At 37.1% G+C, this 13,975-nt stretch overlaps 1 protein-coding gene across 4 annotated transcripts in view; it reads right to left on the reverse strand.

Moving 5' to 3' along the window:
• The window catches only part of NRG4 (neuregulin 4), a 186,047-nt gene that overhangs the window by 89,377 nt on the left and 82,695 nt on the right, over positions 1–13,975 (reverse strand). For 3 of the 4 annotated variants that reach the window (XR_001919868.1, XR_001297025.2, XR_001297026.2), the window contains 2 exons: positions 13,817–13,913; positions 3,681–3,830 (listed from right to left, as the gene is read on the reverse strand). Coding sequence is in view for 1 of the 4 variants with exons in the window: in XM_018066097.1 (XP_017921586.1) it covers positions 3,681–3,830 (150 nt within the window). In the remaining 3 variants the exon portion in view is untranslated. The remainder of the gene's footprint in view (positions 1–3,680; positions 3,831–13,816; positions 13,914–13,975) is intronic. The other variant, XM_018066097.1, reaches the window with a different exon arrangement.

The following is a 13,975-nucleotide window of genomic DNA, read 5'->3' on the forward strand; positions in this document are numbered from 1 at the left end:
GGTGTCATCTGCATATCTGAGCTTATTGATATTTCTCCCGGCAATCTTGATTCTAGCTTGTGTTTCTTCCAGTCCAGCGTTTCTCATGATGTACTCTGCATAGAAGTTAAATAAGCAGGGTGACAATATATAGCCTTGATGTACTCCTTTTCCTATTTGGAACCAGTCTGTTTCATGTCCAGTTCTAACTGTTGTTTCCTGACCTGCATACAGGTTTCTCAAGAGGCAGGTCAGGTGGTCTGGTATTCCCATCTCTTTCAGAATTTTCCACAGTTTACTGTGGTCCACACAGTCAAAGGCTTTGGCATAGTCAATAAAGCAGAAATAGATGTTTTTCTGGAACTCTCTTGCTTTTTCCATGATCCAGCGGATGTTGGCAATTTGATCTCTGGTTCCTTTGCCTTTTCTAAAACCAGCTTGAACATTAGGAAGTTCTCGGTTCATGTATTGGTGAAGCCTGGCTTGGAGAATTTTGAGCATTACTTTACTAGCGTGTGAGATGAGTGCAATTGTGTGGTAGTTTGAGCATTCTTTGGCATTGCCTTTCTTTGGGATTGGAATGAAAATGGACCTTTTCCAGTCCTGTGGCCACTGCTGAGTTTTCCAAATTTGCTGGCATATTGAGTGCAGCACTTTCACAGCATCATCTTTCAGGATTTGAAATAGCTCAACTGGAATTCCATCACCTCCACTAGCTTTGTTCGTAGTGATGCTTTCTAAGGCCCACTTGACTTCACATTCCAAGATGTCTGGCTCTAGATTAGTGATCACATCATCATGATTATCTGGGTCGTGAAGATCTTTTTTGTACAGTTCTTCTGTGTATTCTTGCCACCTCTTCTTAATATCTTCTGCTTCTGTTAGGTCCAGACCATTTCTGTCCTTTATCGAGCCCATCTTTGCAGGAAAAGTTCCCTTGGTATCTCTAATTTTCTTGAAGAGATCTCTAGTCTTTCCCATTCTGTTCTTTTCCTCTATTTCTTTGCACCGATCACTGAAGAAGGCTTTCTTATCTCTTCTTGGTATTCTTTGGAATTCTGCATTCAGATGCTTATATCTTTCCTTTTCTCCTTTGTTTTTTGCCTCTCTTCTTTTCACAGCTATTTGTAAGGCCTCCCCAGACAGCCATTTTTCTTTTTTGCATTTCTTTTCCATGGGGATGGTCTTGATCCCTGTCTCCTATACAATGTCACGAACCTCATTCCATAGTTTATCAGGCACTCTATCTATCAGATTTAGGCCCTTAAATCTATTTCTCACTTCCACTGTATAATCATAAGGGATTTGATTTAGGTCATACCTGAATGGTCTAGCAGTTTTCCATACTTTCTTCAATTTAAGTCTGAATTTGGTAATAAGGAGTTCATGATTTGAGCCACAGTCAGCTCCCGATCTTGTTTTTGCTGACTGTATAGAGCTTCTCCATCTTTGGCTGCAAAGAATATAATCAGTCTGATTTCAGTGTTAACCATCTGGTGATGTCCATGTGTAGAGTCTTCTCTTGTGTTGTTGGAAGAGGGTGTTTGCTATGACCAGTGCATTTTCTTGGCAAACTCTATTAGTCTTTGCCCTGCTTCATTCCGCATTCCAAGGCCAAATTTGCCTGTTACTCCAGGTGTTTCTTGACTTCCTACTTTTACATTCCAGTCCCCTATAACGAAAAGGACATCTGTTTCGGGTGTTAGTTCTAAAAGGTCTTGTAGGTCTTCACAGAGCCGTTCAACTTCAGCTTCTTCAGTGTTACTGGTTGGGGCATAGACTTGGATTACTGTGATATTGAATGTCTGACAGAATGTGGTCCACTGGAGAAGGGAATGGCAAACCACTTCAGTATTCTTGCCTTGAGAACCCCATGAACAGTATGAAAAGGCAAAATGATAGGATACTGAAAGAGGAACTCCCCAGGTCAGTAGGTGCCCAACATGCTACTGGAGATCAGTGGAGAAATAACTCCAGAAAGAATGAAGGGATGGAGCCAAAGCAAAAACAATACCCAGCTGTGGATGTGACTGGTGATAGAAGCAAGGTCCGATGCTGTAAAGAGCAATATTGCATAGGAACCTGGAATGTCAGGTCCATGGATCAAGGCAAATTGGAAGTGGTCAAACAGGAGATGGCAAGGGTGAATGTCGACATTCTAGGAATCAGAGAACTAAAATGGACTGGAATGAGTGAATTTAACTCAGATGACCATTATATCTCTTACTGTGGGCAGGAATCCCTCAGAAGAAATGGAGTAGCCATCATGGTCAACAAGAGTCCGAAATGCAGTACTTGGATGCAACCTCAAAAACGACAGAGTGATCTCTGTTCGTTTCCAAGCACAAGATTAGAAACAGGCTATTAACATTCCATGCCTTCTTGGAGTGCTTCCCTTTCTCTTCCCACCACAAGTAACCATCATTCTGTATTTTGTGCTAACCAGTCTCTTACTTGAACCAATCATATATATCACCCTAACCAATACATTATTTAGTTTTGTCTCGTTTTAAACTTTTCATGAGTGGGATCATATTGTTACATTTTCTTAGGTGACTTGCTTCTTTCACATAAAATTATGTTTCTAAGATTTACCCAGGCACTTGATACCAAGCAGGGTCCTCTGGGGCTCCTGGGCACAAAGCCTTTCTGTGTCTCTCATTTCTTTGATTACAGGAAATAGCCTTTTTTTCAGCCTCTATGACTTTTCCTGAGTTCTAATGGGCAGACTCAAGCAGCTGTTAATTAGGGAAGGGAGGGAATGCTAGACCAGGAAGAAACAAACAGTCAAGAGAAAGAGTAGTGCAGCCTTGGGACAAGGTCCTGGTTCTGCATCAACGGAAACACACAATATCTTTCAGCTGTTTTGCAGATACTGAAACCCTCTCCAGGTGGGAGAAAGTTAGATGGTATGCTATCCACAAGCATGTAGATCCAGATCAATTGGAACCTAAAGGTTGATGATGTGGACTCCTACTTATCTTACCACCAATCCATCAGAAGAATGTCCACAAGCTGATCACACCCTTTTAAAATCATTACTAGAAAACTTCTAACTATCCTCTCCAAGCTGGGACACACAGTTTTCAAGGCCAAAGTCCACTGTGTCCTCCTTTGCCTGGTAAAGTAATAAAGCTATCCTTTTTACCTTACCCAAAACTGTCTCCAAGATTCAATTCGGCACTGATGTACAGAGAAGCTGAGCTTTCAGAATCACAGTTTGTGTAACTGTGATTCATTTCAGCTTATATATTACCTTTTAATAGCAATATATCACAACTTGGTGTCCATTCTTTTGTTGATGGGTACTTGGGTAACTAATAAATCATTGCTTTCTTTCACATTCAAAGTCTACTTTAAATAGACTTACTCCAAATATTTAGGTGTTTTTGGCATGATGACTTTAGTGAATGTTGGTCTACCTTACCAGTTTAGAAAAGTTGAGGTAATCATGATAGTAACAAAGAATAAGATCCTTTCAAAAAAAAAAAAGATCCTTTCAAAAATGACATTAATTTAATAACAAAAATAAATAAAAGATACAATTTAGTAACAATAACTGCATTAGAGAAATAACTCTAAACAGAAAACATGATCTGGAAAAATAATCTAGAGCTAAAGGGCATATTGATTATTTAGTCAAACAATAACTACTATGTATTACTTTTTTCCTTTCAAAAGCATGTTTCTATTTTGGTTACCTGCAGAGGAAGTAGAGGGCTCCAAGGATAAGAGTTCCTAGAAGAACAGTCAATGCCACGAAAGCTGTGAACAGGTCACTTTTAGTTTGGATACTGGAGCTTGGGAGAAAAATCTCTTCACAACGAGCTCCTGTATAATTTTCAATGCATCTATGGAAAAAAAAATGTTAGATACAGAGTTGCATTCTTTGTTCCATTAACTAATATAGGAAGCATAAGTTTTCCAGCTGGTATGAAAAAAAAAAGACTAATTTTCAGATTCTGAACATAGACTAGGAATGCTATACTATGATGCTCACAGAGCTACAGTTATAATAAAACAAATTAGCATCTGCAGTCTGATCTTTACTCTCTTCCTTTCCCAGTTTTCAAACTGCTTAGAAACTCCAGAGAAGTTATAGAATATTCAGTCCTTTTATCTTCCATATTTTCAATATGTAATTGTCTACACTTTAGGTTCATCTGAAATTTATTTTGTTATCTCTGATGTAGATGTGATTCTAAGTGTATTTTTCCTTGACAATGCTAAATAGCTATTCCAACCCCATTTATTAAATAATCATTCTCTTCCCTGCTGTTTAACAGTGCCTCCTTTAATATATGTCAAGTTTGTATAAGTGACAACAGTTCTTTACTCTTCAGTGATTTATACATCTAATCTTGGGCTTCTACCTTACTGCTTCAATACTGTTACTTTATGTTTTAGTATCTGGTAGTTCTACTCCTTATATTATCACTTTGCTTTTCTAGAGATTTTGTGATATTTTCATTTGCCAGCCAAATATTTTAAGCCCATTTATTTTCAGCTCTTTAAAACTATGTGACAGAAATCCATAATCTTTGGTAATATCACCCAGTTGCTTTCTCCCTGTTAGTATGTTCAAAGATTATAAAACATAAAAATTGATATGAATTAGTGAGTTTGGCACCAGATCAATTTAATTTTTTCATATTTGCAGTTAAGATAAATAATAGTATTTTAATATATACTAATGTTTATTTATAAAGCAACCCACAAAGTTAAACAGTAAACTATACTTAGCAAAAATTTTGTGTAAAAAAGTATGTGTGTGTATATATTCTTCAAGGTAGCATTACCAAAACCAGAAATATTTGTTCTATTTAATTAATTCTCCTCCCCATCTCTTTCTAGTTTAGAAACTATTTATAAATGTTACCTTCTTTTCTCCCATTCTAGACTAATAAGGATGCAGGCCTAGAAAGTTACATGTGAACTAATTACTAACAAAGCTTGGCAACTAATGTGATAGGCTAATAAAGCAGTATACAAATAAATAAGAGAAAAGAATATCAAGTTACAGCACAGGTATCAATTTTACTTAAATGAGCGTATGAAAGATGTTTTATGAACCTCAAGTCCTACTGATAGAGAGAAAGTGGTGTTATTGGTTAGAGCTTCCACTAGAGGGGGTGTCAGTTTGACCAACGCAGCAATTCCCATTCTCTCAAACTACTGTAAACATGGAGTTGAGGAGACACAGAGAGGAAGAGAAAGGACAGAATATGAGTGGCAAACTGAAATGGAAGTAAAACACTTTAGAAAGCACAATTACCTAAAGTCTAAATAAAAAATACTTATTTTCCCCATAGATCAAGTCACCTGCGTCCTGAGAAATCTGTATGCAGTTCAAGAAGCAATGGTTAGAGCTGGACATGGAACAACAGAATGGTTCCAAATTGGAAAAGGAGTACATCAAGGCTGTATACTGTCACCCTGCTAATTTAACTTATATGCAGAGTACATTGTGTGAAATACCAGGCTGGATGAAGCACAAGCTGGAACCAAGATTGCTGGAAGAAATATCAATTACCTCAGATACACAGATGACACCACCCTTATGTAGGAAAGTGAAGAGGAACTAAAGAGCCTCTTGATGAAAGTGAAAGAGGAGAATGAAAAAGCTGGCTTAAAACTCAATATTCAAAAAACAAAGATCATGGTATCCTGTCCCATCACTCCATGGCAAATAATGGAGAAACAATGGAAACAGCAAGAGACTTTATTTTCTGGGCTCCAAAATCACTGCAAATGGTGACTGCCACCATGAAATTAAAAGACGCTTTTTCCTTGGAAGGAAAGTTATGACCAACTTAGACAGTATATTAAAAAGCAAAGACATTACTTTGCCAAAAGGTCCATCTAGTCAAGTCAAAACTATGGTTTTTCCAGTAGTCATGCATGGATGTGAGAGTTGGACTATAAAGAAAGCTGAGTGCTGAAGAATTGATGCTTTTGAACTGTGATGTTGGAGAAGACTCTTGAGAGTCCCTTGGACTGCAAGGAGATCCAACCAGTGCATCCTACAGGAGACCAGTCCTGGGTGTTCATTGGAAGGACTGATGTTGAAGCTGAAACTCCAATACTTTGGCGACCTGATGTGAAGAGCTGACTCATCTGAAAAGACCCTGCTGCTGGGAAAGATTGAGGGCAGGCGGAGAAGAGGGTGACAGAGGATGAGATGGTTGGATGGCATCACAGACTCAATGGACATGAGTTTGGGTGGACTCCGGGAGTTGGTGATGGACAAAGAGGCCTGGTGTGCTGCGGTTCATGGGGTCGCAAAGAGTCGGACATGACTGAGCAACTAAACTGAACTGAATTCTTTATGAGATTAAAAAAAAAAAAACAACTATAAACTCATTACTCAAATTTCTTAAGGCTGGTTCAAGTTTAGGTAGGATAGAACTTCAAGGAAGATGACAAACTAGCTGATGTAACTAACTATATGTTAGTTAAATCATAGGAGTTGGATGGAGTCAAGAGAATGGTATAAATATAAACTGAGTGGTCAGGTGAGGTTATACACCGACAGACAAAAAAAGGCATATAAAGGAAACCAATCAACACTAGAGTGCTGTCCACTGTCTTACAGCACGGCCAAACAAACACATGCTCTTGTGAGAAAATCACAAGATGGTATCTTTAAATAAAGTCAAGAAAAAATACATCTTTTTGTTATTTAGCTAGTCATATCAGAATTTAGAGGAAAAACAAAGAGAAATTTAAATATTATGTTGTTATCCAAGAAGTAGAAATGACTAACCTAAAAATTAACTTGAAATTTTCAGATATATTTACAAAAAATAAACATAGCCTACCAATGAGTATGTACAAGGATACCACTTTTATCATTTTAATTTATTTATTTTAGTTGGAAGCTAATTAATTTACAATATTGTAGTGGTTTTTGTCATACGTTGATATGAATCAGCCATGGGTTTACATGTGCTCCCCATCCTGAACCCCCCTCCCACCTCCCTCCCCATCCCATCCCTCTGGGGCACCCCAGTGCACTGGCCCTGAGCACCCTGTCTCATGCATTGAATCTGGACTGGCAATCTATTTCATATGTGATAATATACACGTTTCAATGCTCTTCTCTCAGATCATCCCACTCTCGCCATCTCCCAGAGTCCAAAAGACTGTTCTATACATCTGTGTCTCTTTTGCCATCTTGCATGTAGGGTTATCATTAACATCTTTCTAAATTCCATATATATGTGTTAGTATTCTGTATTGGTGTTTTTCTTTCTGGCTTACTTCACTCTGTATAATAGGCTCCAGTTTCATCCACCTCATTAGAACTGATTCAAATGTATTCTTTTTAATGGCTGAGTAATACTCCATTGTGTATATATACCACAGCTTTCTTATCCATTCATCTGTTAATGGACATCAAGGTTGCTTCCATGTCCTGGCTATTATAAACAGGGCTGCGATGAGCACTGGGGTCCATGTGTCTCTTTCACTCCTGGTTTCCTCGGTGTGTACGTGCAGCAGTGGGATTGCTGGGTCATATGGCAGTTCTATTTCCAGTTTTTTAAGGAATCTCTGCACTGTTCTCCATAGTGGCTGTACTAGTTTGATTCCCACCAACAATGTAAAAGTGTTCCCTTTTCTCCACACCCTCTCTAGCATTTATTGTTTGTAGATTTTTGGATAGCAGCCATTCTGACTGGTATGAGATGGTACCTCATTGTGGTTTTGATTTGCATTTCTCTGATAATGAGTGATGTTGAGCATCTTTTCATGTGTTTGTTAGCCATCTGTATGTCTTCTTTGGAGAAATGTCTGTTTAGCTCTTTGGCCCATTTCTTGACTGGGTCATTTATTTTTCTGGAACTGAGCTTCAGGAGTTGCTTGTATATTTTTGAGATTAATTCTTTGTCAGTTGCTTTGTTTGCTATTATTTTCTTCCATTCTGAAGGCTGTCTATTCACTTTGGTTATAGTTTCCTTCGTTGTACAAAAGCTTTTAAGTTAAATTAGATTCCCATTTGTTATTTTTGCTTTTATTTCTATTACTCTGGGAGGTGGGTCATAGAGGATCCTGCTGTGATTAATGTCAGAGAGTGTTTTGCCTATGTTTTCCTCTAGGAGTTTTATAGTTTCTGGTCTTACGTTTAGATCTTTAATCCATTTCGAGTTTATTTTTGTGTATGGTTTAGAAAGTGTTCTAGTTTCATTCTTTTACAAGTAGTTGGCCAGTTTTCCCAGCACCACTTGTTAGAGATTGTCTTTTCTCCATTGTATATTCCTGCCTCCTTTGTCAAAGATAAGGTGTCCATAGGGTGTGGATTTATCTCTGGGCTTTCTATTTTGTTCCACTGATCTATATTTCTGTCTTTGTGCCAGTACCATACTGTCTTGATGACTGTAGCTTTGTAGTAGAGCCTGAAGTCAGGCAGGTTGATTCCTCTAGTTCCATTCTTCTTTCTCAAGATTGCTTTGGCTATTCGAGGTTTTTTGTATTTCCATACAAATTGTGAAATTATTTGTTCTAGTTCTGTGAAAAATACCATTGGATAGCTTGATAGGGAGTGTATTGAATCTATAGATTGCATTGGGTAGTATACTCATTTTCACTATATTGATTCTTCCAATCCATGAACATGGTATATTTCTCCATCTATTTGTGTCCCCTTTGATTTCTTTCATCAGTGTTTTATAGTTTTCTATATATAGGTCTTTTGTTTCTTTAGGTAGATATAATCCTAAGTATTTTATTCTTTTCATTGCAATAGTGAATGGAATTGTTTCCTTAATTTATCTTTCTGTTTTCTCATTGTTAGTGTATAGGAATGCAAGAGATTTCTGTGTGTTAATTTTATATCCTGCAACTTTACTATATTCATTGATTAGCTCTAGTAATTTTCTGGTGGAGTCTTTAGGGTTTTCTATGTAGAGAATCATGTCATCTGCCAACAGTGAGAGTTTTACTTCCTTTACATTCTGGATTCCTTTTATTTCTTTTTCTGCTCTGATTGCTGTGGCCAAAACTTCCAAAACTATGTTAAATAGTAATGGTGAGAGTGGGCACCCTTGCCTTGTTCCTGACTTTAGGGGAAATGTTTTCAATTTTTCACCATTGAGGATAATGTTTGCTGTGGGTTTGTCGTATATAGCTTTTATTATGTGGAGGTATGTTCTTTCTGTTTCTGCTTTCTTGAGAGTTTTTATCATAAATGGATGTGGAATTTTGTCCAAGGCTTTTTCTGCATCTATTGAGATAATCATATGGTTTTTATCTTTCAATTTGTTAATGTGGAGTATTACATTGATTGATTTGTGGATATTAAAGAATCCTTGCATTCCTGGGATAAAGCCCACTTGGTCATGATATACAATCTTTTTAATATGTTGTTGGATTCTGTTTGCTAGAATTTTGTTAAGGATTTTTGCATCCATATTCATCAGTGATATTGGCCTGTAGTTTCTTTTTTTGTGGCATTTTTGTCAGGTTTTGGTACTAGGGTGATGGTGGCCTCATAGAATGAGTTTGGAAGTTTACCTTCTTCTGGAAGAGTTTGAGTAAGACAGGTGTTAGCTTTTCTCTAAATTTTTGGTAGAATTCAGCTGTGAAGCTGTCTGGTCCTGGGCTTTTGTTTGCTGGAAGATTTCTGATTACAGTTTTGATTTCCATGCTTGTGATGGGTCTGTTAAGATCTTCTATTTCTTCCTGGTTCAGTTTTGAAAAGTTGTACTTTTCTAAGAATTTGTCCATTTCTTCCAAGTTGTCCATTTTATTGGCATATCGTTGCTGATAGTAGGCTGTTATGATCCTTTGTATTTCTGTGTTGTCTGTTGTGATTTCTCCATTTTCATTTGTAATTTTGTTGATTTGATTCTTCTCCCTTTGTTTCTTGTTGAGTCTAGCTAATGGTTTGTCAATTTTATTTATCTTCTCAAAGAACCAGCTTTTGGCTTTGTTGATTTTTGCTATGGTCTCTTTTGTTTCTTTTGCATTTATTTCTGCCCTAATTTTTAAGATTTCTTCCCTTCTACTAGCCCTGGGGTTCTTCATTTCTTCCTTTTCTAGTTGCTTTAGGTGCTTTTATTTATTTGACTTTTTTCTTGCTTCTTGAGGTAAGCCTGTATTGCTATGAACTTTCCCTTTAGCACTGCTTTTATAGTGTCCCACAGGTTTTGGGTTATTGTGTTTTCATTTTCATTTGTTTCTATGTATATTTTGATTTCTTCTATGATTTTATGGTTATTCAGAAGCATGTTGTTTAGCCTCCATATGTTGGAATTTTTAATAGTTTTTTTCCCTGTAATTGAGATCTAATCTTACTGCATTGTGGTCAGAAAAGATTGGAATGATTTCAATTTTTTGAATTTACCAAGGCTAGATTTATGGCCCAGGATGTGAGGATCCCGCTTTTAAAGCTCGAGCTCATTTGTGAAAATGTTACGACCCAGTTATGACACAAATATCAAACTTCAGGCAAAGTCAGCTCCTTTAAGGATAAATAAATAAGGGTGAATTAGGGCTTCCCTGGTGGCTCAGCTGGTAAAGAACTTGCCTACAATGCAGGAGACCTGGGTTCAGTCCCTGGGTTGGGAAGATGCACTGGAAAAAGGTTACCCACTCCTGTATTCTGGCCTAGAGAATTCCATGGACAGAGAAGCCTGGTGGGCTACAGTCCATGGGGTCACAAAGAGTCATACATGACTGAGCGACTTTCAAAAAAAAAAAAAAACAAGGCAGGGGAGGTGAACTAAGATTTAGACAGATAATGAAATAGTAGTACCAGTTGAAGCAAAATAGAAAGGTGAGCCATTTGTACCACCATTTCATGTAGAACTAAGTAGCCTTCAGTCTTTATGTAACTTCCTTGCTAATTTATTTTTGGACATCATTTCTGCACAGACTGCCAAGTAGCAAACAGTTGTGCCATCTACTGAGGTAAATACCAAGTACTAGGATTATGCACATTTTCCTGGAACTGAAAGATGAATGCTGGAACAGGTACTAGAGATTTCAAAATTCAGAATCCAAGACATATGTGTTGGTTTTCTAGCTGAACACCACCAACAATCTCTCCTTAAACCCAGAAGCTATGTTAGTACACTGGACATGAAATAAATTCATTAGACTCCACAGCATTCAAGGTAAGTTGTTAGAACCAAGGTTTTAATCATGTAAACAAACAGTGCCATATAGCTCTAAGAAAGAGTATTGGACTGTGAGCTAGAAAAACCTGATTTCTTGATCCACTCTTATGACTTGATGGTGTGACCTTCAGCAAGTCACTCAAACTCTGTAAGACTGTAAAATCAAAATAACACCTGCTGTAGCTATTTCATAGGCCTATTGTCAGAATCAAACAAGTAATGTCTAAAAGTGCTTTGAATATGGAAACACACTATAAAAGTGAAACTGAAATTAGTTACTTTACAAAGGCCATGTTTACATCTCATGTATGACTACATGGAATAAATACTGAAGAAAAGTTATAGCCAGAAAAAATTCAAAGGTTTTCAGAAATAATAAACAATTATAGAAGAGTTCACTAACCAAGTAGAGACTTGATGTCAATGCCACTTGACTTGGGCAAATCTATCCTAGAAAGAAAAAGTATAATATTGGCATATGCTAAAATTGACTTCCAAGTTTGATTCCTACTTTATAGCAATCAAAGTTCAATCTGAAACCCATGAAAAATGGCAAAAGTAAATCCAAAATAAAATAAAACTATTAGAGTGTTCAAAAAAACATGAACTAATAAGCACATGAGCTTAAATCCCTTTAGTGATCCAGAGCCAGATAACCATACAAAAACATGCCAACATCCTATGGAACTCCTACTATATTTTTATAGGTCAAGAATTTAGGGAAGACTGATTCTTTTATTAGCTAATGCCATAAATGTGCCATAAATGTAATTTCACTAAACATTAATAGATTCTTAATATTAAGTAAGAGACACTTAGCTAATATTCAACTTTGCAAAAGTTTTGCTTAATAAAATATTTATATGATATTAGCACCCTTAAAAACCAATAAATATTGCACTTCAAAAGTGTAAAGTATAATCTAAGTCCAATAAAAAAGCAAAATCTATTAGGTTCTTCCAAGGTGGACTATTAACCAGATAATTCATGTGCTGAAATGGACTACAGATTATCAGTTCAGTTCAGTCGCTTAGTCGTGTCTGACACTTTGCGACTCCATGAATCGCAGCACACCAGGCCTCCCTGTTCATCACCATTTCCCGGAGTTCACTCAGACTCACATCCATCGAGTCCGTGATGCCATCCAGCCATCTCATCCTCTGTCGTCCCCTTCTCCTCCTGCCCCCAATCCCTCCCAGCATCAGAGTCTTTTCCAATGAGTCAACTCTTCGCATGAGGTGGCCAAAGTACTGGAGTTTCAGCTTTAGCATCATTCCTTCCAAAGAAATCCCAGGGTTGATCTCCTTCAGAATGGACTGGTTGGATCTCCTTGCAGTCCAAGGGACTCTCAAGAGTCTTCTCCAACACCACAGTTCAAAAGCATCAATTCTTCGGCACTCAGCCTTCTTCACAGTCCAACTCTCACGTCCATACATGACCACTGGAAAAACCATAGCCTTGACTAGACGGACCTTAGTCGGCAAAGAAATGTCTCTGCTTTTGAATATGCTATCTAGGTTGGTCATAACTTTTCTTCCAAGGAGTAAGCGTCTTTTAATTTCACGGCTGCAGTCACCATCTGCAGTGATTTTGGAGCCCAATAAAATAAAGTCTGACACTGTTTCTACTGTTTCCCCATCTATTTCCCATGAAGTGATGGGACCGGATACCATGATCTTCATTTTCTGAATGTTGAGCTTTAAGCCAACTTTTTCACTCTCCTCTTTCACTTTCATCAAGAGGCTTTTTAGCTCCTCTTCACTTTCTGCCATAAGGGTGGTGTCATCTGCATATCTGAGGTTATTGATATTTCTCCCAGCAATCTTGATTCCAGCTTATGTTTCTTCCAGTCCAGCGTTTCTCATGATGTACTCTGCATAGAAGTTAATCTGTATATAAATGGATAAATGTTCTCCATAGAGAATAACTAATATTTGTCATGTATGGTAGTAGTATTGTGAAAAATTATGATTTTTTTTTTGCTTTAGTAAAACACTGTGAAAATTCTAAACATTTTACTTACTGAAACAAGCTAAAGCACCATGAATGAAGGAAGCATGTAAACAAATGATAAGAGTAAGCAAGAGTAATTTAAAACAGGACCTTCATTACTGAACCCATGCATTGGCTAGTCTTTTCCAATGAAGACTTTTTGGGAGAGACAGCCACAGAATGCTGCTTGGTTCAACCAGAATACTTCAGGCAAAATTTTGTGATTAAAATTTTTTTCCCAAATATTGTCTTTCTCTGTGTGAGAAAAATTATCTCAATTCTTTGCTCACCATATTCTGCTTTCCTCAAAAAAAAAAAAAAAATCAGAAAGGAAATCCAAAAATGTTCTTGAAAGACAAGGTATATATATATTTTAAACAATCAGGGAAGAAAAGTAAAACTATAAGCAGGAAATATATATATTTTTGTAGTCTATATTGCTATAATCCTTGGTATAAATATATATACACGTATTTGTATATACAAAGATTTATTTATATATAAAATCAGTATATGTCAGTTCTTCCTTTCTTTTAAGTAATAATTTCAGTAAATATAAAACTACATTTAAAATTTATACAAAAACAAATTATATTAATGGACCTCCTAATCGTAGACATTGGTAAAACTGAAAGGTCAGGGACAACTGGAAAGACTCATCCTCTTAAATCACCACTCAATTAAACCACAGTTCTAAATGGACAGTATTCATGCTGGCATCTTACCTTCCCAGGCTTCAGGTCTCAACAACCTTCTAATGCAGAGAAAATGTCATGCCCCAACTTGGAATAAGACAAAGAGAAGCCAGCATCAGCTCACTTCCTGACAAAAGAAGTTAAGTATTAGAGCTGAACAAAAGTCACAGTTTCCAGTTTGCATGGTAT

The sequence above is a fragment of the Capra hircus genome, chromosome 21 (genome assembly GCF_001704415.2).
Source record: "Capra hircus breed San Clemente chromosome 21, ASM170441v1, whole genome shotgun sequence".
NCBI lineage: Eukaryota > Metazoa > Chordata > Mammalia > Artiodactyla > Bovidae > Capra > Capra hircus.